Genomic DNA, 25692 nt, shown 5'->3' with positions numbered 1-25692 from the left:
TTCTGCCTTAGTCCTCAGCGTTACAATGACTGGTGTGTGCCCCAGGTTCCAGCAGAGTTCTCTCTAGTTCAGTAGAAAAGCAAAGAAACACTAATTCCCTGAATGCAGAGTGAATAAAAGTACAGAAAAAATAGGAGAGGATGGAGATGCCTCCAAACTACAGTGACACATTCCTGCTCTCCTAGCCCCTGACATCACACACTGGCCTACTTCTGCCCCACTGGAGTTTCAGGAATAGCAACCAAGACATAAAGTTGTCCCATTTAGCCTCGTGCTGCACTCCCTGTGGGATCAAACCCGGCGCTTTGAAGAGACAAAGTGGAGAGTGCAGCCAAACCACCATCACCAGAGTGCACCAGCACAGAAACAACCAAGTTACAAAAGTTACAGGGCCAAACCAAAAATTTTTATTAGCAAACAAGTAAAGACTCATCATCACTGGTATTGATTTCAGGGAGGGGAGCAGAGGGCTCTGACATTGGCACTTCCACAGAATGGCAACAAGCCGCGTGAACACCCAAAGGCTCCTCCCGGTACGAGTTAGGGCAACATTGGCTTTGTCCATCCACATGGATATGAACATTCACAGGGCTGTCTGGATAACCAGACTCCCACTTTTTTAAGGGTAACCTACATGGCTCTTCACTCAGCGGATGACTTCCACTTAAACTACTGTCCTCTGGGCCAGTCCTCCTGGATGCTGACCCTCCGTGGATCGTTTCTGTAACACTTTCAGACAAAGGATCTCTGAAAGCCTTTCCTGAATCCACTTTACTGGGCTGCTTGAGCTCTCTGTCAGAGTCAGCACTTAGAGGTTTATTGGCACGTCCAGCCTCGGGCTCTGCATGTGCTGCTGTGCAAGTGCTGGGTGAGACGCTGGCAGGCGATGGCTCTGTGATTTCAGTCTCTGGCTGCAGGCTGCTACATCCAGCTTCCTGTGGGCCCCTGGCTTGGCCATTTGCCTCTTGACCAGGTCCTTCTGGGGAAGCTGGGGGACTCTGAGTAGTGCCATCAGCACGGTTGATGATGCCATCCCCCAGTGTAGTCTGTGAGGTGCGGGCAGGCGTGAGGAGGGGGATCTGTCCCCTGCCCCGAGGTCTGTGGAACAGTCTGTTCCAGAGCCGGCCCAAGCGCCGCCGGGACGAGCTGCGCCTGGACGAGTGGCGCCTCATCTGCCTCCTCATGGCTGTCCGGATGTTCTGCAGCACAGAGGCCTGTAACACAGTTGGAACAAAATATCATTTCACACATACTCCAAAGACTTCCCCTAAATCCCGTTCCCCCCACTAATATCTCCACTTGACCAGAATTCTCAGGCTCGATCCCTACGCTTCCTTGGAAAATGTGTGTCTTCTAACAAAAACCAAAGACAGATCTGCCCGTACCAAAAGACTCTCAAAGAACCACAGACTGGTTTGGGTTGGAAGGGACCTTAAAGATAATCTCATTCCAGCGTCCCTGCTGTGGGCAGGGACACCTCCCCCTAGACCAGGTTGGTCAATGTCCCATCCAGCCTGGCCTTGGACACCTCCAGGGATGGGACATCCACAACTTCTCTCTCTTACAGTGTTTCCTGTATGAGTTTAAGCTCTACCTGTCTGCCCAGGAAGGTACTTTTCCACTGGAGTAACAAACTACAAGTGTTTTATCACACTAGGAACTGTATCACAGTTGGATAATTCTGACAGGGTACAGGAGTTTTTTGAGAACTCAGCAATTACAGAGAAGAATGATTTAATGGCTTGCCACTGTAATGTATCTGTAAATGGAAAATAATCCCAGAATTTCCCAAAAATACTGCTAGGGACATTACTTTCTTACCACTTCAAGTACATTCACAACTTCAGCTTGAAAAGCCTTTTTTCTATTTACTTTCTGACCTTTCTCTCCATTCTATCTTGATGTGCAGCAAAACAGCATGTGTTTATCTCACTGCTGTTCCCTAGCAAACACATTTAATATGTTCAAAAGTACCCACAGCACCAAGCTGTGTAACTGCGGTCCTTCAGCTCCATGTAACACACACACACATTTTCATATCACTGCCGTATAATTGGCACAGCCACAACTGAAACACAGTTTGATTGATTCTGTGTCATTTATACAGCAGTTTGGCTGCTGAAATGTTCATTGGCACTTGTGTCTGCATACTTGTGATGCATTGTACACGGGGAAATCTTCGACTGGGGGGATGAGTCCTTGTGCAATCAGCTGTCCGTAGGAAGGGGGAGCTTCCCGCCGCACGAACTCTGCCTCCAGCCGTGTCATCTGGGTCTCGAATGCTCTGGAAACAGAACCAGAGAGAAAACATGGAAGAGAAGGAACAGCCAGTTTGTCCTGCCTCCCTCATGTTAATGTGTAAAAGCACTGCCAAAGGGTGCTAGCAGCAAAACCACAGACCTTTGACTAAGCTCCATGAAAATCTCATCAGGATGTGAAAATAAACACGAGAACTCAGAGTACAGGGTATAAGCACCCGTGAATCAAACCAGCAAACTGTCTGGTGCAGCCTCAGGTTGCACTGCTTGGCAGTGAAAGTTTCTTCAACTGGCCAGTAACTTGTCCAGCAAGGGCCCAAAGGTTATTTGTGCAAAAGACAACACTAAGACCTGGGAACAGTCACACAACAGGGGCAGTTTGCAGCCGCAGTGAGCTTTGGCTGTCCTGTCACAACAGAGGCACTGAGGAGATGAGGGGACATCCTCCCAACATAGCACAGTGGCTGTTTTCCAGCTCCTTCATCATGCACATTTGATCAGGAGAGAATGTAAAGCACACTGCTTAACACACAAACAGTGCCAGCAGCAGGGCACAGAGCTGGTGCTCATGACAAGAGATGGGAACCAGAATATCCCTTATGACTCTCTCCCAGAGGGCAGAACTACACCTGCACAAACATCTGACACAGGCAAAGAAACACACACTGCACATACAACAAGGCACACAGGACCAGGGAAAGGGGCACAGCTTGCACCACAGACTGCTGCCCAGAACAGGCCCCAACACCGCAGACATCACTTTTAGCAGAACTAAGGACTAAGGAGGGGAGGGGTTAGAGGTTGTTCAGTTCAGATTCAGTGAAGACTTCACTGTAGCAGTTCAACATTCAGATTTTAGTAGGGGTAAGGAGTTTGTTGCAAGGAGAGGAAGAAGAGGAAATTACTCAAGACAGATTAAGTTAGATACAGATTCTGCTATGCTGCACAATAAATGTGTATTTCTCATCGATCACAGAAGAGCTGACATTTCCCTCACTACTTCTGAGAATCTTAATACTCTTCTCTAAGCCTAATGCAGTGACTGCTATTTAGCTGTCAGCAAGTCCTTGGATTTGATTTCACAGTATTTTGCAAATTCTCTGGTTAGCAATCAATTTTTTTCTCTTTTCAAAAATGGAAAAAACCACCCCAGCTATGGAAGCATCACCAAAGCAAGATGCTTACCTGTATTCCCTGGTCCTCAGAGAATACAATTTAAATGCACAACCCAGCGCTATGACCAGCAGCAAGCCACACACGAGACTCCCAATCAGAGCAGCTGTGATGACCTTCCTGGGAACAATCACCAGGCAGTTGTGTTCATCACTTCCATCCTGGCAGTCCTCTTGGCCATCACAGCGCCAAGTCTCAAAGATGCACAGATTTGTCCCACAGTGGAAGTTTCCTGGCTGGCAAGTAAAGCAGTTTTTTTCATCTGAGCCATCTGGACAGTTCTTCTGGTTATTACAGCGGTCAAGTATGGAGTAACAAAGCCCACTGTTTCCCTCACAAGGGTATTCGTTCTTCTGGCAGGCAGGGCAGTTCTCCTCATCCTTGCCATTTGGGCAGTGCCACCAGCCATCACAGTGCTGCTTATCGGTGAAACATTCCTCGTCGCTCCCACAGGGGTGCTCCCAAGGGAGGCAATAGCCTTTCACCTGATAGGTGGCATTGAATCCGTGGCCAGTGCTCTTGGAGCGGGCGTGGTACGAGACAGTGAGCTGGCCCTTGGACGACTCCACGCTCACCGAGTGCCTGTTGTTGTGGTGGGAAAAGGTCTGCATGAGTTTATCCCCCCTCTCCCCGATGCCGTCGTACACCTTCACGTAGTCGCTGTAGCCCAGCTGCAAATCCAGCTGCAGCAGGACGTGCCGGTTGTCCTGCGTGTCCACGTACCACGTGCAGCGAAGGTCCGACCTGCTGTGGTCGGCACGGAAGAAGTCTGGGGAAGCAAAAGACCCATAAAAATTCCCCAGCCTTTTGCCACAGGAAAGATCAGGACAATTGTCTTCGTCCGAGCCGTCGCTGCAGTCCTTGACCGAGTTACACCTCAGCTCGTTCACCAGGCATTTGGTGGAGTGGGCAGCGCTGCACTGGAACGTTCCTGAGGGGCAGATGCTGGAGGGAGGGTCTGTTGGAGGGACAGTGCAGTTCCTCTCATCCGAGTTATCACCACACTCATCCATGGAATTACATTTCCAAGTACTGGGAATACACTTCCCGTTGGCACAGCGGAATTCATCCGACTGGCACACAGCCTGACCTATCTTTCCTGTGAAAGAGGACAAGAAGAAAGAAGTCAGGATCAAAACTTTTGGAGCTATCTGATGGAATTTTTTAATGTCTACTGTCCTGCATGTCACAAGTCAATCAGTCAGGCCAGCACACTTCAGGAACACTGCTTAAAGCCCAGTGCAAATATTATTAGTGTTACCATGCTAACACTTTACAGTCATCAAGACTGGCCCAAGACTCCTGCCGAAAAAAATAATACTACCATCTTCAAGTTTTGCCAGAGGGAGTACAGGAGAAGGCAAAAAACCTGTAAGATTTTACCTCTAATATAAGAAAGGCGAAATCCCTGAGCCTGTCCTGAGCTTGATGCATCTGAGTGAAAAAATATCCAAACGTGGTCCCTCGCAGAGATGAAAGACGGAGGAATGGAAGATCCACACACTTTGTACTCCTCCCTCTTGGAAGACGGGCCGATCATCAGCCAGTCTACTGCACACTTCTGAGACTCTTCCAAGTCAAAGTTCTTAAAACTGTTAGGAACAAAAAAATATACAAGTCACAGAGAGGCCATGCATGTGGAACAAAGCAAAACAGAGAAAAAACCAACTCTAACAGTTGACTTCCTGTGCCAAGCAGTGCTGACATAAAGACATCACGTGCAAAGACAGTGAAACATCTACAGTACCTTGAGTATACAGAAACAAAGCACATCCCCCCATCTGGAAAAGCACCCATCTCCCAGGCACAAACATCAGGCCAAGTAGCTCCAAAAGCTGAAAGAGTGATTCCTTTTTTACTCAGTCCTTAAATAAAACTGCTTCGTAAAACACAGATATGAGGAAAAGCAAAATTCCAGAATACATTATACAGAAGATAGATTAATTTCAGCAGTTGTTTCCAACTTTAACAGCTATGAAACTAGGGATGACAGGGGTCACTACTGCCTTGGAAAAAGAACAGTAGGAAGCAGTACAAAGAACCCTAAAGGGTTAAGTATTAGAGACACAAACCCACTCTTCAAGCTATGGACAGGCAGGGAGAGAGCAAGAAGAGAACAGGGGTGGAGATGGAATCTAAAATCTAACACCATTATTTTTTAATTCAAAGACTAAAATATTCCCTTTCTGGGAATGCAAATGCAGAGCAAACAAGACTATAACCTTTTAACAGTCAAATTTCCAGCCCTTCTGCTGACCAAAGCCCAGTGATTTTTCAGTAGCAGCTTATCTAGTGCAAAGAGGTGCCCTGGTTGTTTGCAGAACACTGAACACAACCAGATAATACTCCCTTAACTTGTGGCTCAGGAACCACACGTGGTATTTGTCCTCTGATGAAACAGATTGAATCTGCATTCAGTAATCTGCAATGGCAACAGCAGATTGCACAGCAAATCACACTCAGTAGGAAAGGGCACACTGCTCAGAACACTTAGAAATGAATTTTGGTCCTCTTTCATGTCCCCTTTCAGCTACACAAAATTTCCTTGGTGGAAGTTTGTGCCTGCCCCATGCAAACACCTGGACAGAAGTCTCAGAAAGGCTGAAGAGCTGCTGCGAAATACAGACCTCCCTCCACAAAGGACTTTGCACAAACATATGGAAAGGTAATTTTCTGATATCAGTGTGTATTTATAAAAGGCTGTCAGTGCCTGCCAGATCCTGCCCTTTGAAGGTGAAAGGGAAAGAACAGCAACTCTATAAACTAGCCAATTTATTTAAGCAGGAGACCCAGCCTACAGCAGCTGTAGGTTCTCTGCCAAGCACTCCAGCTTAAGAACCCTCAGAAAAAATTAACAGCAAGAGCATAAGAAGTGAGGGAGCACTGAAAGCGTTAAGTTAATATGGAAATTAAGAGATGTCCAACAACATAAGTGCAGGCAAGGACAATCCACCCAGAAATACGTCTTTTTTCTAACTCTTTTTCTCCCACCACGCTCTATGTGCCTTCCCAGCTGGGAAGAAATATTCCTACAGCACTCAATTCTTTGCTATAAGCAATCTCATGAAGCTTCTGAAACCAGCATATTTTGCAAGGAAGTTTTAGATGACTGTGCAGTCAGAATGAAAAGATTGAAGTACTCAGCCATGCAAAGATAAACTGAAGAGTATTTCTGTCACAGGTGTTCAGCAAAAAACGGTTTTAATGACCAAGAAAGTGTATGAAAAGCACTGCAGCATGAACTGGAATTATACAGAGCATCAGGGAAACTACAGGCACCCACATCAAGTCCGTTACAGGAGATGTGAGGCAGCATCACTGAGTTACCACATTGGCTTTGCACTCTGAAATTCCTTTTGGCACCAGACATCACCTAGGGTTTCTACTTCAAGGATTGTTTGTAGGGATTTCTTGTCATAAAGACATTTGGAAAAAGTGTTAGAAATACCTATCTGCCCAAGAACAAAAGTTTTTAAGAATAGGGAACAGTCACTAAAGAAATGGAAATTCAAAACTTGGAAGGGAGGGGGGTGAGAATGAGTAGAAAAACTTCTGCTTCTGCAATACAAACAAGATCATTTCCTAAGTCTTTTGATCTCTTACTTCTGCAATTCTTTTAGATGTACCAGGATCAACCTTAAAAATATAAACAAATTTTCTCCTATCCTACCCAGTTCCCAGCACTTCAGCTGGGTCCCACAGCCACTGTTTTCCCCACTCTGCCAAAAAGAGCTACTTTTGTCTATCAAGTAAATAATTCACCCAGGGCAGAATTTGCCTATATAATAAGCTGCCTATACCTTACAATATAATGCATTTCTTTCTAGGAAAAAAAAAACACAAAAGGTTTAACACTTTTAAGATTCACTAAGAATATAGAAAAGTCAGCTACAAGCACATGCCTTGCTTACAAACTCTTCTGCAGATGACAGCAATAGCTGTTGAGTATAATTAGTATCTTTTACTTGCACATTGAAAATTTAGTATTGTACATTACTAATAAACATCTTTTTCTGGTTTATTATAAAAGGTGTGGAAAGGGAAGAACCTTTAGTCCCACTTTCCAAAGCAGAAGACCAGGCATACAGAGGATAAGTGATTTTCCTGAGTGCCAGCTGTGGGTCTCAAATAGATTCAGAGCAGAATCCCACAGTTCTCCACTAAAAAATCCAAACTTTAGCCACAAAGCCAACAGAGTAGAAGGGTGATGAGGCAGAACAGACTTGCAAGGAAACACCATGTTTAACAGATTCATGCTTCTCAGAGATGCACGAGCTACTGAAACAAAATACCTTGGTATTTGAACAGGGTCAATACAGAATATTCACAAGAACAAGCTCTTTTACAAAACCAAGTATATCTTAATCCCAAGTGCCCAGGAGTTTCAAACACCACTGAACAAACACAATTTCTCTGAAATACATTCTAGATCCAGTGCAAATAGATACCATAGCAGTTATAAAATTTCTTCTTCTAAGGGCAAAAGCAAAGTCAAAGGAATTATGTTCCACCTCACGCAAACTAATCAACAGATGTATTTTGAACAAATTTTCCTTTGATTAAGGCACTGTCACTTCACTCCAGCATCTTTTTAAGTTATACTGTCCCCACTAGAAGGAAAGTTTTCCTCATTTAAACTGATGGTGATTTTACCCAAGACCAAAAGCATGATATATTTGAATGAGCCCTCACCAAAAAAAGCACTCCTTTGCAAAAAAATACAAACCAACATGAATACATATGTGTGCACTTATAAATACATACAGTTACTTTTCACTTCTGTGAAATTTTTCACTTTGTGCATTCGTGACAACGAGGTTTTGTGTCACAAGTTTCTGCCATACTACTCCTGACATTAAGTATATAACTGATTTATTTTAGCTAAGAGTCCTGAATACTGTGCTCAACCTCTGCTACTCCACTTCTTTCATCATCTGTAATTAGATCTAGTGCTGCTGCTGTTACAGTCTTCTGAAGAATAATTTAATTCTGCTACCCACAAAATAGAGCTCAGGGACATTTATTTATTCAGTTGAACTTTCTCAAACTGGAATGCAAATTTTTTTCTATCAAAAGGATTAACCCAGTGGTTGAATGAATGATGGTATGCAGTGGAAACAAGGGACAAAGTCTGGTGCTTGTAGGACTATACAAACAGTCTTTGGAGAAGTACTGAGTTAAGTCTGTGGTTGCTGTTGTTGAGGGAAGGCCCTTTGCATCCAAAAGCTGCATTATTTTTTGTGACTAAAACAAGACAGAGGATCGAGCCACAGTGAAACAGAGCACTAATGCATAATGTCACCCATATGTCATGACTGAACTCCAGCCCTTGCACTCCTCAGCTACAGCCTTCCCCACCTGCTCTAGACATCCCCCTCCACCCAAGAGCTTCACTTCTCTGCTTTAGCATCCCAAGTGGATGATGAAGGGAAGGAGAAGCTGGCTCTGCTCCGTGCCCAGAGCACACAGCCCCAGCTCACAGCACAGGGAGAGCAAAAGCTCTCCAGCAGTGGTACTTCCAGCACTGGAACTGCACCACCAACAAAACACAACACCCACCACAGAACACCCTTCAAAATGCTTTGGCCCTCAGGCTGTTCTCACTGCTGCCTGTGGATCTCCAAAACAAGACAGGAAGAGGGAAGGAGGTTGGTATACATGACCAAAATTATTGGACCAAGTTTTGCAGCTTTTGCCTCTTCTGAAAGATTCTATTCAAAAGCACTTACTCTAGTTATCTTGCTCTTGGAATGTCTCTTCCACAGCTAATTCCTTTAAAAATCCCCTACTTTTATATAAAAGTACAAGAATTGTCTAGTAAACACTGTCAGTATTCAGACTTTGGGATCAAAACAACTCAGTGTGAACTGACAAACGCAGCACTAAATCTTGTTTTTACTGAATTCTGCAGAAATCAGTAAATTCATCTGATTTTTCTTTCAGTGGTATGATACTGAAAAAAGAGTTACCTCCAGCAGGGAGCAGAACTCCAGGAGCTTACAGAAAATTACAGGGTCAGTCATATATATCAGTTCTTGCCTATGTACTCAAATGAAGTAACAGTAGCCTACAAAGTCCTATTAACTGACAGGTATTTTATGTTGCTTGAAAAGAACGTCATTAAACCAGATTATCATAAACACACATTAACAGCCTGTACATACAAGAAAAATGTGCTACCTGCAAAACTTACTGCTTAGCAGAGCTAAGCTTTTTACCCTTTGCACTGAAAGGAGCAGTAGCAGCTAGGAAAAAAAAGTACTTCCATAAATAATGTAGGGAATTCTCTACACCCCTTATGGCAGTTTAAGCATGAGTGACTAGAGATTAAAGCAAAAAGAAAGAACCCCATTCTTAATAACTGGAAAAGGGCAAACATGGGATGCAAAATCTGAATGAAAGTAATTAGTAAATAAATGAAAAAGTAAATGTCCAATTTGGCCCTCTAAACTCCTTTTAAAAATTGGAGAATAAACATTATGTAGTAGAGCACAGTCCCAAAATAAAACAAAACTAGCCAATTAAGCAAGAAAAGTTACTTCTATTTGCCAACTTCTCAGAGCAAGTGCAGACTGTGAACAACTGATGACTTAATTGGCTCATTAAAAATTTCTGCTTAACCACTGAAGCACAAGGATCTGAAAGTCAGGAAAGCTCTATTCTGCTCCCAGCTCCCAAGCACCAGCTAACTGCATAACCTCAGGCAGGAGACACTGGGCCTGCTTCTTCAAAAGCTGAGCACATGCAACTGAAGTGGCTATTATAAGGTTTTTTTCAAATTAACGTCAAGTTCTGAAACCCTGTGAGTTTGGTAAATAGGCTCTGAAACAGCCCCTTTAACCATCCACACAATTACAGACCAGCAAGCCTTTACACGAACAGGTCTTGGTTTTACTCAGAAATTGAGACACAAATCACAGAATCACAGGTTGGAAAAGACCTCTGAGATCATCGAGTCCAACGTGTGACCCAACCCCACCTTGTCACCCAGCCCGTGGCACTGATGCCACATCCAGTCTGTCCTCAAACACCTCCAGGGATGGGGACTGTACCCCCTCCCTGGGCAGCCCCTTCCAGTGCCTGATCATTCTCTCTGTAAAGAACTTCTTCCCAATGTCCAACTTAAACCTCCCCTGGTGCAGCTTGAGCCTGTGCCCTCTTGTCCAACTGCTGGGAGAAGAGACTGACCCCCACCTGGCTCTCCCCTCCTGTCAGGTACCTGACAATTCCTTCTTCCAAAACCAGTGTCATGAATCACTGAAGAGAAAGCCAATGAAGGTGATTCCCCCACCTCAATTAAAAAGAGACAACTTGAGTGGTTCACCAAGCAGATTGCTTTTCAATACTCTCATCTGGAATTCTGAGCATGGGGAAGATTTTACTCTCAGTCCCATAAATTTCAGTATAAAATAACAAACTTATACTCTGTCTGCATCGGGGTTTATTACAACCATCAGGTAACAGCAACTGCCAAACAAAAATGATTTTGATCTTTTTCTCAGATATGAGGACACATACACCTATAAAGCCTGTAATGGATGCTACAAAGGCAGTTACTGCATATGACATCTTTATCTGATCTTACAGGATTTTATGCAGTCCTCCATGAAAACAAGCATAAAAATAGAGAAAATAGGTGGGAAAAATCAAGTCGTTTCCAAAACAATAACTAAAAGACTGATTACCTGAATTTAAAGAGACACAACATAGCCCTGGAAAATAGTGGCTACAGACTTGTTCCCAGGTGTCAACAGAACCATTCCATCAGACACACAAACTTGGAAGAAAGGACTGAAATGTGTGTAACTAATAGAGAGGTATAAGCATGAAGAACATAGATTTCCTGTTCATGGGAAATCTCCCTCAAGGATTTCTAAAAAGTAAACTATAAAGCAAACCAATAAGCATGGAAATGAGAGGATAGGAAGAAAATCAATACACCCACATGAAAGGCAGGCATTAAGACAAAGCTGCTAAAGGACATGCCCACAGGAGCCAGCACCTTACATCCACAGAGAGATCTGGGCACTGTTCTACTGAAAGCTGTTGAAGAAACAGGTTTATAAAAAATGACCACCGACTGCAAATGGTTTAGAAATTAAAAATACTTTCAATTGCAATTTTATCCCTTAATGACTCCTGCTGTATCTCATTATATATATATATCCCTTATATAACACTGCTGTCTCACTGTCAATAAGAACTCAAGATCAAAGGAAATGCATTCAGCCTAACACAAGACAAAGGAGATGGGGTTTTTTGGAACCTTTCAAAATCCATATGTTAGCGTAGGAACTGTGTTTGATTTTCCTAGGAAAATTCAAAAAGCTGCTCTTATGCATGGCCTTACCAACACCCTGTTAGGACAAGAAGCACACCCAGCTACTCAGAGGAAAGAATGTTTGTATCTGAACCCTCTCAGCTTGGCTATGTCACGTTAGCCTGGGTAAGTCAGCTGCTTCTTTCATGTCCTTGGCACCACAAGGGGTACAGCCTTGTAAAGAAACCCTCAGATGCTGCAACATTTTGAATTTCAGACGCTGCAGTGAGTCATCCCAAGTACATTTATAGTCAGAAACGTAACACCACAACACTACTCCCTGGGATGTAAACACACAGCTCCCATTGTTTGCATGTGCAGAGGAAGGCAGGCTATGGATGTGTATTCAGTGACAGAAAACAAACCCATTAAGGAGAAATCTTTCAAATCATATTGCTGTGCACACGTCTCAACTGTATACACATCACTACCAGTTTCTGCACCTCACTTTCCTTTATTTCCTGAGCCTCTGCTACACTCACACTTGCAGAAGAGAGCCCTAATTCTAACTGGGAGCTCTGAGAAGCTTTCACAGCACAAACTTCAGTATCATTCTCCAGAGCCAAGTCCTGTGTCTCATTTGTATGCTTTCTCAGAGTTTCCCACAATCTCTGCTTTGAAACAAATTCCCCAAGTCCAATACAATGTAATGGGGTTTAAAAGCCTGTTTCTATTTATGGATCTCAAATGCTGGCAGGTACCTACTTCATTACTTTTGATGAGTAGTTCCTATTTTGAACTACGGATGGTGGAGCCCTCCTATTACTCCATCTGTGGCAGATTTGTTTTTAATTGCTGAGCATCTGCAGTTGAAGAGGTTTGCAGTCCTTTTAAGCAGCTGAGCAAAGAATGAGCAGATGGTGTCAAATACAACAGTACTAAAAACAAAAAAAACCCCCCTCTCCTAGGGTTTGGGGTTTTTTTTAAGCAAGAAATTCTTGGTTTGAGGATTCAACAATTAGCCCAGAGAAATTAAGTAAATTCACAGTATGCTCATATTATAACCTAAACATTCTTAACAAACCATTTGTAGTATATTTTAGTCTTTATTGAATAGTATTTTTCCAGAATTGAGCTAAAATTGTGCCACAAATGCTATTATTTAATTTGTTAGAAATGAATATTAAGCACAAAAGCAAGTGTCTTTTGGTTAACAAGTAACAATAAACAATAAGTATCTTTGACTATTTATCAAATATAGCACCATTTCAAGATGTTAAAGAAAAAGCCATTTTTGCTGTAAGAATTTTACATATCCCACTGGGGCTGTTCTAGGTTTTATAGCCTTCACCTATTCCTATTTATAAGTGATGAAGGGAAAGGGGGCTATTTAATGTGAGTAAATATATCACTGTTTCCCACCCCCTTATCTATCAGAGGTACATGAAGTCTCACACGGGCTTTGTGAAGATAAATATATTAAAAGCCTACAGGTGACTTGTATAATAATGGATGTCAGGAGTAGCCTGGACACAGTGAAACATTTCTAAATGAGAGAGGTGCCCAACCTGTAATCATGTTCCAGTGTTATCAACTTTGACCACCCAGCAGCTCTGACAGACAACCTCACACTGGTATATCAGGTAAGAACTCACATTTTCTTTCATTTCAGCAAAGCAACTCTTTACCTCCTCAGAATATCAAGCCATACCTAATTGTTATCATGTCTCCATGATCTCCTTGAATGTACCAGCTGCAGTTTATGGCTGGAGGATAGTTCAGTGGCCAAGAAGGACTATAGATGACTCCTCGTCTCTCTGTGTGCTGTTCCAGTTCTCCACTGCAAGCAGCTGTTAATAAGGGGGAAAAATAATATTGTTAATGCTTTGTCTAATCAACAACTCACATCAGCTACAAGAGCTTTCATCAGTTTTTGGGGATTGCAGGCAAATGAGAGTCAACACTTTTATCCTCTCACTGCTTTCTTCCCTGCCCTGGTTTTTAATTAAGACACCCACAGCAAGTGTAGGCAACACAACCTGCACTTCAATGCAGGACTAATCAATAACCCTGTGTGAATCCACCAAAGGCTACAATCAATATTACTGCACGATCTGCCAAGAGGCTGTAATACAGAAAGCCTTCTTACCAGCTCCCCAAAGCCTGGCTAGGTCACCCAGCAGCTGAAGGAGATTCATATTCATTGTAAAGTAGCTAGAAGCTCATTTTGTCGTAACATGTTCCTGGACATGTTGTTTATTCTTCTATCCATATGACAGACCTGAAGAGTTTGTAATGGTTAAAAAAATACCACCACCCCCCCAAAAAAAGTAAACTGGACTCTGATGTCAAATGTTTATATTGAACATTACTAAAGTACTTTAAATTCCTTCTGAACTCACATAGATGGGAGAAATTTTCCAGACAGGGAGAGGAGCAAACAGGGCTAAATAAAGCTCAGCATTTTCAAAGCACTTTTAGTTCTTCCCATGGAAAACAGCAGGTTACATCAAATACTTATAATTTGTAATTGAGCAATTCAAAAATGAAAGTGAAACGTTCTAAGGAAAATTTGGAAAGCTGTTCTGATGGGAAAACATACTCTTAGCAGGCTACAAGAGGGGAAATTCTCTGTAATGCAATAGCTATTCTTAACATTCTCCAAAACTATTTTTTAGACTATTTTTAAAACAAATTACAATCTAGAGCATGACTTGTGGACTGCAGCCAAATATTCCAGTTTTGACAGAAGCTTACATTCTTGCAGCTGAAAAAGGTAGCAAGGGAAAAAAAAGGTTGCCTGCACTTTCAGGCACACACCCCCCAAATAAACTGCCTTATAAATGACAGGTTTGCAGCACTGCTTGAAATCCAGCCACATAAAGACATCATTTCCAATTCCCAGCTGGGGTCAGATTTAGCTGCACTGGAGGGCTGGAGGGAAGGAGTGCCTGCAAAGCTGCCTGGCTGCAGTCGAGTCAGGTGGCAGGGCTGCCTGCAGAGCTCCTGGCTGGCGCTGGGGCTGGGCTGCAGCTCGTCCCCCCCAGGAAACCCGGGTCTGGCTCTGCCCTCTTTGTTCACAGCAAGAGCTTTGGAAGTGACAACCACAGGAATAGAAAAAGCATGAGGTAACTTACCTGAGGCAAAACATTTTTAAAAAAAGCCATTATTTTTATTCTCCGAGTAGGGCATTCCACTGAAATATATATGCATATAATTCCTACTAGTTTCAAAAGCATACAGACTACATAAATACACAAAAACATCTATTTTCCAAACAAACATTTTGCAGTAACGCAGTTACAAAAACAAGAACTTTTTTGTTGTCACAGAGAGGCTCCACTCTAGGTGCAGGAAAACACTAAGATGCAGATGCAAGTACAGAATTATAAGATCCACAAGATTTTTCGACTGTAGTTCTCAGTCTGTTTAGGTCTAGAAATGTGCTCCTCCAAATACTTGTTACTGCATCAACATATCACAGCAGCAAAAGAGGACCTAGAGAACCACATAAAGGAGCTTGAAAGGGCCACATGTCCTCACTGCCAGGTTACTAAAACTCCAAAATGGGAAGGAAACAGGATGCACAAAGCAAAATAGCAAATACACCAGACAGCACTAGCCAGAGCTTCCAGCAACAGCTCTGCAAATATTTCTGTTGCCCTTGGACCAAATACTGTTCTGAATTAATATCCCTTATCCACAGTAAATGCACTAGAACAGAATCACAATTGCACAAAGCCTATTTTAGTTCCATTCTGAGGAGGTGCCATTGACTGGTGGTTCCACACGAGCACCTCCATTGACGCACTGTCAGTGCAGTTAAGCACAGCTATTGTTCTCCCAAATACTTGTTTCTTTAGGAAGTAATTACAAAGATCGTGAGCAATAGTTATCTGAAGTATCCCAGGTTTTTTTGAAGTAACACTGAAGTAGCATTTTTTCTTTTGCTATAATGTCCAGTTTCCAACTGTGTCAGCAGAGGAACTGCTGTAACATCCCACTTCAGGTTTTCAGCAAAGAACACTTTTTCTTACATAGCACTGCACATCTGACACAAACGTGGGGCGTGGAAAGAACCAGCACGAAGAGAAACAGATTTTTCCTTTCAACAGAAGAACTGTGGCTGTGAAAATCTCAAGACACAGCACGGTGAGGGCTGCACTGACACTATATGCCATTTTGGGCAGATCATTTGACAATGGCTATTGTTGCCCAAGGCTTTACCCCTCTGATGCACAACAAACATTTCAAACTTGCCCCACTCAAAATCAAAAGGACGACTGCTTTGCTCTTGCAAAGGGTCCTGATTTGAATGGACCACTAATCTGAATTCATATTGCCAACATTTAATTACACTATTTTAAGGATACGCCCACAGTCCCCTAAACCTGTTGGAGCAAACTGGGGACACACACACACCCCTCCCAAAACCAGTACAGAGTTTACCCAAACCTTACTTAACTGCCTTGCTTTTGAAGCCTTTCTTTTCCCATCAGTGCTCATTACTACGGGATTTGCAAATATCAGTTGATCTCCTTCCCAACCAGTCACCTGCCTCCCTACTCCTTGTGCACTGACAAGGTGAAGTACCCAAGTGCTGCTTTCAGAGGCTCTTCTTTCACCTACATAAATTTTGTAAGATATTTATGTACTAAACACGGCCTTCAGTGCTGGCAACAAAACGGTAAAACCACACCAGGGCACAATTTTATACTCTTGGAGCTTCAGTATCAATAAAAGGGCCCCACTTCCCTCCTCAACCCCTGGCCATGAAGTCTGCAGAATCACACACAAGCCCAAGTACTGTGTTATTAAGCTGGGCTTAAGCATGACAGTGTGATTCCTTAAAGAAAACAAACAAAATCCTGTTCAAATTGCCAAGACATCTAAAGGAAAGGGAAGTTCCTAAATAGAAAGGCACAGCCCTGGATTCTGAAGGTCTTATCATCAGTGACAACACACAAGAATAGCAGCGATAACACACTTTCAACCATTGTTCTGTGTCCTTCTGCAGCCTCTCTGCAGAAAACTGGAAGAAAAGTGAACCCCCAATTTACTAAAAGCTCCAAACTCCCAAGTTTTCCACACTTAGCATTACTGGAGAAACAGAAAATAATACCAATCCCTGGATTGGCAAACCAACCCACTAAAAATCTTACTGAGATGTGTTTTTAGAGAAAAGATAAATTCTGGGGACAGACAATAATAAATCTTTCATAAATTAAAAAAAAAAAAAACAAAAACAAAAACAAACCGAAAACCAACCAACCAACCAAAAAAATCCCAAACTTGAAATAAATGCCAGAAGAGATTTGAGTTCAGAGAGTTTCTGTCAAGCAGCCATAAACCTTATTGAGGCTCTTTCTGTAATAATCAAATGGATTTCTTCCACTGTGAACAGCAGTAGGTTCCCTCTGCCAGTTAAATATGGCACAAATACATGCAATAAAGTTTCCAAAAGTTTTATATTAATACTACTACTCCTATTTTTGCAAGAGCACCTGTAACAAAACAGACACTGATCTTCACCAAAGGACAGTGCTGTGCAGGAATAAATTTTCAGATAATCCCAGCAGAAAACAAATCCTGCAGCTTCACACTTCTGCCATGCCCCAGGGTCTGTCCCAGTCTCAGGGGACACATCCCAACCATCTGCTCCGGGATAAAAGATGGTTTGCACCTGCCACAAGGAACCTACTCTGGAAAGCAAATGCTTGGCAATATACATTTCCTCAAGTAGCTGCCTTGGAGTCAGCAGGAAACTCTCCCCAAGTTCTCAAAAGGCTCTCCCAAGGAGGGCTTGCACACATGGCTTAATGCAGGTCCCTTATTCCTGTGGAAAAGGAGGACTTCAGGCTCCACTGTACATTGCCCAGTCTCCAGCTGGCTGCTCCTGCCCCTGATCAGAACCAGTGAAGGCACAGTCCAAGGGTTTGCCTCGCTGAGCTGACAAAGTCTGAGCTCACACTGCTGGATCAACAGGCTGAACCAGCTCCCTGTGAGCCAGGGCATGGGGGCTCTGGGACAGCACTGCTCCCAGGCAGCAGCAGCTTGCCTGGCTCAGAGGCACTGAGTACTTACAACCTCTACACACAGCTGAGATGGTGCCTCCACCTGCCTTCTCCAGAACTCACCATTTCTGCTCTTATTTGCTTTCTGAGAAGAAACTGCATGACAGCTTATCACAGAGCCCAACTCTGCAACAAGCTGCCTTGTCAGGACATGTTTAGGTCAGCAAACATTCCTCCCAACTTTTATCTGGGCTCCTCAGGAACATCTCCTGGCGAGACAATCCCTGGCAACTTACAACTGTACCATCCTAACCTGCCATCCTCCAATGCACACGTGGGTCACACCATTGCAGTGACCTTTCATGATCATTTTTGTCCCCAGCTCCAGTTAAACTGCCAGGAGACAAGGTAACTCCAAACTGGATGAAGACAAGAAAGCACAAAGGCTACAGTACTCTGAGGTCTTCAGCATACTGGAAAGAATAAAAGCCAGATGTTACAGCTCTGTTTCTAGCAAAAAAATCAGCATTAGAAAGCAGCAGAGCCAACTGGATGAAGTATTACATATTTCAGGCCAAGGCAGCATCACCAGTCCAGGCCAGCCACTGTATAATTACTTAGTTTACACTTTGTAAACTCATACATCACACAGCCAGCAGATGCCAAACTCCATCAAAAGCCAAAGAACCATTCAGACAGAACAGACTATGACACAGATGACACTCTGCATTTTTTCCAATGCAAGAATGGAAAATACTGTGTGGCAAACAACACATGTCCTACATGGCTCATCCACACTTCCTCTAAGCTAAATTTAAGGAAGTTACCTAATCATAAAATCATTACCCTCTGATTTAAACCTTCTTAATTGATCTACCTCCTTAGAATTATTTTTATGTTTCCCCATATCCTTTCCTACTATTCCCCTTACTTGGCTTTTTTAATCTAAGTTGCAGCTTCTTTGGGCACAAAGTGAGCCTACACACGTGACTGTGGATTGACAGGCAGAAGAGGGCCCTTATCACTAAGGGGACCCATAATGTCAGTAAGTCACAGAACTGTCACAGAGAAGGAAATTACACCAGGTGCTGCAATTCTGGTTGAATTTCCAAGTCAACATTCATAAGACTTTTTTAATATTCTTGTTTTAGCTCCCCCAGGAATGGGCCACTATCCCTGGCTTGATATTCCCAGACACATGTTCTAAACATAGTTTTCCCCTGAACATATCAGCATGTACCATTCTTTTCTAGCACAGTGACACTGCTGGAGTCTACAACCCCAGGAAGACCTAAAAGTCCTGAACTTCCTAAACTGTCATTGTTAGTCTCTCTCAAACAAAGGTCATACTGTTTCATTGAAAGATCTCTTTGTGTGGGAAGAGACAGTAACAGCTCAAAAGAACAGTAAATACAAATAGGAAAGGTATGTCTTACCTAGTGAGGTAACAGCACTTTCGATTTTCCCAGTCAGGAAGAGATTCACTGTGTAAAGACAGAAAAAGAATGTTCAGACAGGTTCCAGTGGCACAGGGTGGCAGTCAGTAGTTAACCAGTCCTAGGTGTTTGCTGGGGTGTTAACAGAAATGCATAGCAGTTTTCCAACAAAATTCTGCTCATCTACACAAGCAAATCATGTAATCAACCATTATCTTTCATTGTAGCTAAAACAAAGTCAACACACCATGTTAGTTTAGTATCTGTCAAACATGCTACCAAAAACTGCCAATCTCTTCTAAATTGTCTTCTCTGGGATTTTTTTTCATTGAGGGAGACAAGAACAATTCCACTGAAACATTCATCATCACAGCTAGTGACTTTACCTGCTTAACTGCTGGAAAATAACTAATGCCATTATTATCTTCAAATCCATCTCCCCTGAACAAAGCGAAGTTTGTTCCTCTCAGGTAAATGTCACCTTAAAAATCAACTGCTAAAGCTAACATGATTGCCTTGACTGAGCTAAAGCAATGAAGCTTTCAAAAAGCTCTACTGGTACAATCAAAACAGGATGAGGCAGTACTTGCAATACACACCCGACTTGCAAATTAATTTCCAAAGACTCTTCACTTACTCAAAAGTCTCCCTCCACGTTGTATACCATTACAGTGATCTGGTAAGAGTAGTTATTGCCAAAAAAAAAAATTTGTCCTGTGTGATTCTTACTCCAGAGGTCAGCATTAACATGTAGTTCCATATTAGCTTCCCTATACATTCTTTAAGGTACTTCTCTAACAATTACAGCGTGTTCCACTAATTGCTCTCATTTCAATAGTAATCTGTGCTCTACAAAGAGAGCCTATTAATAAAGTAACAAATGTTTAAAAGAATTAGAAAGGTTTAAAAGGTTACCAGAAGACTTAATTGACAACATCCCAGTCCAAGCACTCACTCTGGCTTTATTTTGTATGTGTTAAGTCCTAAATATTTTAACAGTCGATCCGTTTGCAAGCATTTAGTAAAAAACAACCACAGAAGAGAGGAAGAGAAGCTGTCTGTGTTCCCAACAGTCACTTCGGAAGCAGATGACAATTAACACTATTTATGCCTCAGAGTGGGCCCCCATTGTCTGCTCCACTGTCCAAACACATCACAAAACAATGAGCCTTGCCCCACCACCTTCTGGACAACTTACACCAGCACAAGAGGAAGAAAAGTATGGACCTCTAAAGAGGTGGAAATAAAAAAGCTAAAACCGACCTCTTAGCTTGCCAATTCTGGTTTTCAGTTTGTGGTGGATTTGAACTACCACCACACTGCAGCAGTCCAGGTGCCTACAGCTGTCTTCCCCTGACTTACACCTGGCTGTCCACAGCCTGGATTTGCTCCTTCCTGAAGCCAGAGCTTTTTGCAGACAGCGATTCTGGGAGGTGCACAAACTGCTACGGACCTCAGGCTGAGGCCAGGCCCAGCAGAACAGAGAGAATGATTGGTGTTACTTGTCACAGAAGTCTTCAGGGCTCTGCCACAGGGGCAAGGACAGCAACCTCTCCCTCCTTCTAAGTGGTCGTGGTCCTAAGAGCTTTCAGGAACACACACAGGAGGGCAACTAAATGGCAGCACACATATGCTATGGCCTGAGAAGAAACACACCTGAGCCACAGATTTGTGTTTAAAGCATTAACATGACGTTCAGAGGACCTTAACAGCACTGATTTTATGACATAATTAATGCCCATAACATTTGCTCTCTGATAATGATGATGTAATTATTTCCTGTGTTTCACAGCACTAGCTCGCTCCCACAGGTCAGGAAGCCTACCTAGGAGCAGCACTGCCATCCTGCCCCAGGAAACAGCAGGGCTCTGCTAACTCCTGCTCTGTGGAGCAGCACATCCATTTGTGACAAGCCCTGGATCACAGCAACAGCAGCAGCACAACATTTCCTCACATGGTTTCAAAGCACGGCTATTCCGGTAACCATAGTAATACAGTCATAAGGACTGAGGAGAAATTAATCAGTGATTAAGACACAAAATTATATTCATGAGAATTAAAATATTTTGTCTTGCTCCAAAGAAAGTACACGAATATACTCTGCATAACCATTATCACCACAAGTGAAAGGAGTGTCTGAAGGTACATTGTATAGAAAAGTCCGGGTCTGTACTACCATCCTACGGTCTTTCTTCATGTTTTATACCTGAATCCTCCCAAAAACCATAAGAGGACATGGGCTCTGAAGCAGAGGTTCCCTGGCACAGCTGATGAGGGGCCCTTATGCCCTTTAAATGGAAATATGTAGGATAAAGACATGGGGCATAACAAAGTGGAGTTACCCAACTCAGAGCTATGTTACTGGGAACTGGGAACCAGAGAGCCCTAGTTTACTACCAGAAATACAGTTATAGGCAGCTTTGCACACCAGACCTGGCAGATACCTAAGAAGGACAAGCCCAAAAAAATACTCTTTCACCTCTGCAAACACAAAACTTTTATTGGCTGAGTTGCAAGTTCTTTGCTCTCATTTTCAAACCCTTTCATACTAAGAAGTCAGCAGTCAAGAACAGTTTTCTACATATAAATCAGGTACCTTCCCCAGCTACTGAATAAGCTTACAGTTTGCAGTATGTGTTTTGCTCACTCTCAGTCTCACTCTAGACCATCAAATCAAACCACAAGAGCACTGTAAACCAGCATTTTCTGAAGCACTCAGCTCTCAAAACTGTCAGAGGCTCAAAAGAAAGAACAGCCATTCCCTGCTGGTTTTCTTGTCTCTTGTCAAAACAAGACCCTGTCAAAATAAAAACAGGTGAGAGACTAAGGTCTATTAGAAAGTTTTATAAATGCTTTTTTTCTTAACTGTTGGGAAGCTATGGGAAAGTCAGAAAAAAAAACAGAAGTGGTTCAGTTGGCTTGAACTCCCTGTAGGAAACTTCCTGTGCCAATCATTTGGATTGCTAAGTAATTCTCAGGGTGAGGTTTTCAGCTGGGAAAGAGGTTTATTTGGATCAAAAGGGAAAATTTACATCTTGGCACCTCTGAACCAAATGACAGCTACCAGGCTTTTCCCACAGCCAGAAGGACAGACATCAGCTTTGCTGATCTGATTCCTTCCTGTGAAGGAAACTTTCTATGTCCTCCAGAATTTCTCAAGAATGATAAACAAAATGGCTTCACAACAGAAGAGTTGAAACAAACCCAACTCCAGCCTTGGGAGCAGCAGTTTCCAGACAAGGTCACGCAGCAATGGTCAGTGGCAGTGCGTTGATACAGACACCAAACACACACACACAGGCCATGGGGAAACAAAAAGTAAAAGAAAAGAACGGCAAAAAGCAAGAACCAAAAGCAAACATGAAAGGAAAGGACACACAAGTAGGAAGTAAAACACAAAAATAGTTAAAGTAGCAGCATTATATTCTTATGGGTTCACTGAAGCAGAATACCTTACAAGCTTCCCACCTCTCATGTTTCTCAACTTCCACTACTGTCAGTTGTGCAAGGAATAGGAATAAAACATTCCAGCTGAAAAGAAGAGCCAGACAGTGAAATTCTAGAAGTCATAGAAAGAAGAAATCTACTAAACTTTCAACCTGGCATCACCCACATCTAACTACAAGAAGTGTTCTCATTTCAACTCTGGAGTTTACATAATCTTTTATTATCTTATTAGTCATTTTAATAAGAACTGTGCTATTTCTGTTAAATAACAAAAGCTTTAACAAAGGTCTGACTGAGCAACAAAAAAACAAAACAAAACAAAAACCCACAAAACAACACCCAGAAAAACCCCAAGAAATTTGGTGGAAATTTGGTGAAAATTTGTATCTTTTTCTAATTTTAAATAAACAATGCAGCAGACGTTATCCTCACGCTGTGCACATCTCTGAAACCCCTTTAAGACTCTTCAAAAAAAAAAAAAGTACTAGCTACAAAGGATGTTGAAACTGTTTTGGAATTTTGCTAGCTTTTAACATCGTACTTATGCTAATTAAAATAGATGGATTTGAAGTAACCAGAGCAACTTTTAAACTTCAACTTCCTACATTTCTCTAGGCAAGCACTCTTCTACAAAAAGAGAACAAGCAGCCACTTCTGATCGTTTATGTAACAAATAGTAACTGCCTCTGAGGATTATTAAAAATGAACTCTAATCCACGTTATTAGCAAGTAGGTGTGGGTTTAGCACATTCCGGATGAAGGAGCTATGCCAGCTTGCCCTGTAAGTGTGAGGAGGGCTCGGTGCAGCCCCAGCTGACCCACCAGGACCCTCGGCCAGGGCTCGGGAAGGGGGCAGCTTTAATAACTCCTAATTTCTCCGTGTCCCTGTCAACACACGCGGGGCCTGTCTCGTTGCAGTCGGAGGTGCCAGCGCTCCTCCCCGACAAAAAACACCCCCCGACAGACCGGGCTGACAGACCGGGAACCAGCATCGCGCTGCCATAACTCAACACCTGCTGCGAGCAGCGCGGAGAGCATCGCTCCGAGCGGGAGGAGGGGGGCGAGCAGAACATGGCAGGGAGACGGAAGGGGAGAAAGTGTTTCTCCAGAGCAGCGCCGGGCAGTCCCTCGGCGAGCCCCGCAGGGACTCACGGCCCGGGGAGCCACAGGCATCAACTTTGTTGGGTTTTTTTTAGCGCCGTGCGGGGTTACGGCAGCGGCTCCGGAGCCAAGGGCAGGGCGCTGGGCTGCGCAGCGCCGGGGCTGCCCCAGGGACGCGGAGCGGAGCGAGGGAGGGGGCTCCGCCGAGCCGTGCCCCCCGCGCCGGGCACTGCCCAGGGCAGGAGGGGCCCCGCAGCCCCCCGGGGTGCCCGGACCTGCCCCGGCGGCGGGAGCGGCCGGGCCGCGCTGCCTCCCTCCCTCGGTCCCCCACTCACCCAGGCAGATGGCGGTGAGCGGCGCCAGCGCGCCCTGCCGGAGCTCCGCGGCCGCTGCCTTCTCCATGGCGGGTCGCCGCCGCCTGCCCTTCAGCGCGGGGGGGAGCGCGGCGGCTCCGCGCCCGCCGGGCCGGGATCACGCCGAGCCGCGGGCGGCCCCCGGAGCCCGCGCCGGGAGCGGGGCCGGCAGCGGGGCCGGCGGTGCCCGGCGCGGCAGCAGCCCCAGCCCCAGCCCCGGCCCCATGGCCGCGCCGCCGCTCCGGGGCAGGTGGCAGAGGACGGAGCGCAGCGCCAGCGCCGCCGCTCCCCACGTGACAGCCCCGCCGAGCGGCTGCGGCGGCCGGGCCGGAGAGCGCGGGAGGCGGCGAGGGGAGGCAGCGCCGCCCCGCTCCGGAGCTCCGCGCACCGCGAACCTGCGGGGCCGCTGCCAGCGGGCGGGCGGAGCGCGGCCCGGGGCGGGAAGGAAGGCGAGGGCCGAGCCCTGCCCGGGCTTCCTGTGAGGCTCCGGGCGCCCCGCGGCCATGGCGGGCCCGGCCCCGCGCCGGGCGGGGCGGGACGGGACGGGACGGGACGAGCGGCAGCAGCAGCAGCAGCAGCAGCAGCGGCAGCGGCAGCAGCAGAGCCCCGCGGGCCGAGCGGGGCCGGGCGCTGCGGGAGCCGCGGGCCCATGGCGGGAGGCCGCGCCCAGCGCCGCCCGGGCCCGCCGGCCCCCCCTGCCGGGGGCCCCTTCCCTCAGAGCTCCCCCCGAGCTGCGGGAGGCGGCTGGCGGAGTTGGCTCCGCGGCGGCTCGTGGGAGTGAAGGCGGTGACGGGGTTTAGATCGGCTGTCACCGGGGATGAGCCTCCCCAGCAACCCGGCTGTGCCCGGAGCTCCCCCGCTCCCTTCACCCGGCCTAAGGATGGGGACCGGGACCGTTCCGGGCCCTGCCGAGCGTGAAACAGGTCACCGAGCAGGGTAACGTACCATAGCAAGGCAATGCAAGTTGGAACAATATAAACGACCTAAACCCATCCTGTCCCGCTGAAAATGGACAAAGCCTCGTGTGTTTACAAGCAGCAGGACTGCAAAAGTTAAGTGGGAACTTCATGAGCAGAATCTCAAAGCAGCGGGAGATGACAGGTACCCCTGTTCAGGTAATGAACAGCTACAATGAACCAGCTGTGCCTCACATATTTCTGAACTTTTCCTTGTTTTCCGTTTGCAGGTGCTCACACCTCCCCCGAGAACCAGTGCCGGCTCTGCTGTGGTTGGCACAGGTTCTGTCCCTCGAGGAGCAGCCCCGACGGCACTGCTGCACGGCTCTGGCAGGAGTGCTGCAGCCCACTGACCAGCTCTTTAATTTGGATACCAACAGTGATGGAAAACTCAGTGCCAGCACCAGTTCTTAATCCACACAAATGAGGCCTGTGCTACTGGGCATCGTTTAATCCTCCAGGGCAAAGATGAGGTCTTACACATTTCACTGTGAACACGGAAGATCTTCCCTACGTGCTCTAAAAGAATTGCATCTTTACATTCTGTGGCTGTATCGCAGAGACATGCAGTCTGTGGGTATTTACAACAGAACCTGTTGGATCACCAGATTAAACATTAATTAGTAAAATGAACATCATAAAAAAATCACATTATTGTACTCAGTCTCTCATTAAAGGGATGCAGTTCCCAAGT

General features: G+C 44.9%; 1 protein-coding gene across 3 annotated transcripts; it reads right to left on the bottom strand.

Moving 5' to 3' along the window:
* Positions 1-384: 384 nt before the first annotated feature.
* On the bottom strand, positions 385-24192 carry LRP3 (LDL receptor related protein 3). Of its 3 annotated transcripts, none has more exons than XM_064671275.1 (8): positions 24025-24150; positions 22594-22672; positions 19142-19189; positions 13403-13541; positions 4815-5023; positions 3444-4530; positions 2152-2284; positions 385-1214 (listed from the first exon to the last, which is right to left on the bottom strand). In XM_064671275.1, exons 4-8 carry the CDS (start codon positions 13414-13416, stop codon positions 411-413), a joined length of 2247 nt encoding a protein of 748 aa, XP_064527345.1. In that variant the 5' UTR covers positions 13417-13541; positions 19142-19189; positions 22594-22672; positions 24025-24150; the 3' UTR covers positions 385-410. The 3 variants fall into 3 exon arrangements, with proteins under 3 accessions (XP_064527345.1, XP_064527344.1, XP_064527343.1); XM_064671274.1 differs by having other exon boundaries at positions 22610-22672; XM_064671273.1 differs by lacking the exon at positions 22594-22672 and having other exon boundaries at positions 24025-24192.
* Positions 24193-25692: the final 1500 nt, after the last annotated feature.

The sequence above is a fragment of the Pseudopipra pipra genome, chromosome 14, assembly GCF_036250125.1.
Source record: "Pseudopipra pipra isolate bDixPip1 chromosome 14, bDixPip1.hap1, whole genome shotgun sequence".
Classification (NCBI taxonomy): Eukaryota; Metazoa; Chordata; class Aves; order Passeriformes; family Pipridae; genus Pseudopipra; species Pseudopipra pipra.
Note: the sequence above shows the minus strand (reverse complement) of the source record. Positions and strands in the feature narration are given on the sequence as shown.

Coding starts and splice junctions, on each gene's coding strand:
- LRP3 (XM_064671273.1), bottom strand. CDS start 24,091: ATGGAGAAGGCAGCGGCCGCGGAGCTCCGGCAGGGCGCGCTGGCGCCG. Junction 13,542..19,141: donor AAGTGCTGTTACCTCACTAG/GTAAGACATACC, acceptor CCTTATTAACAG/CTGCTTGCAGTGGAGAACTG. Junction 5,024..13,402: donor GGAGACATGATAACAATTAG/GTATGGCTTGAT, acceptor TGTTCCTAACAG/TTTTAAGAACTTTGACTTGG.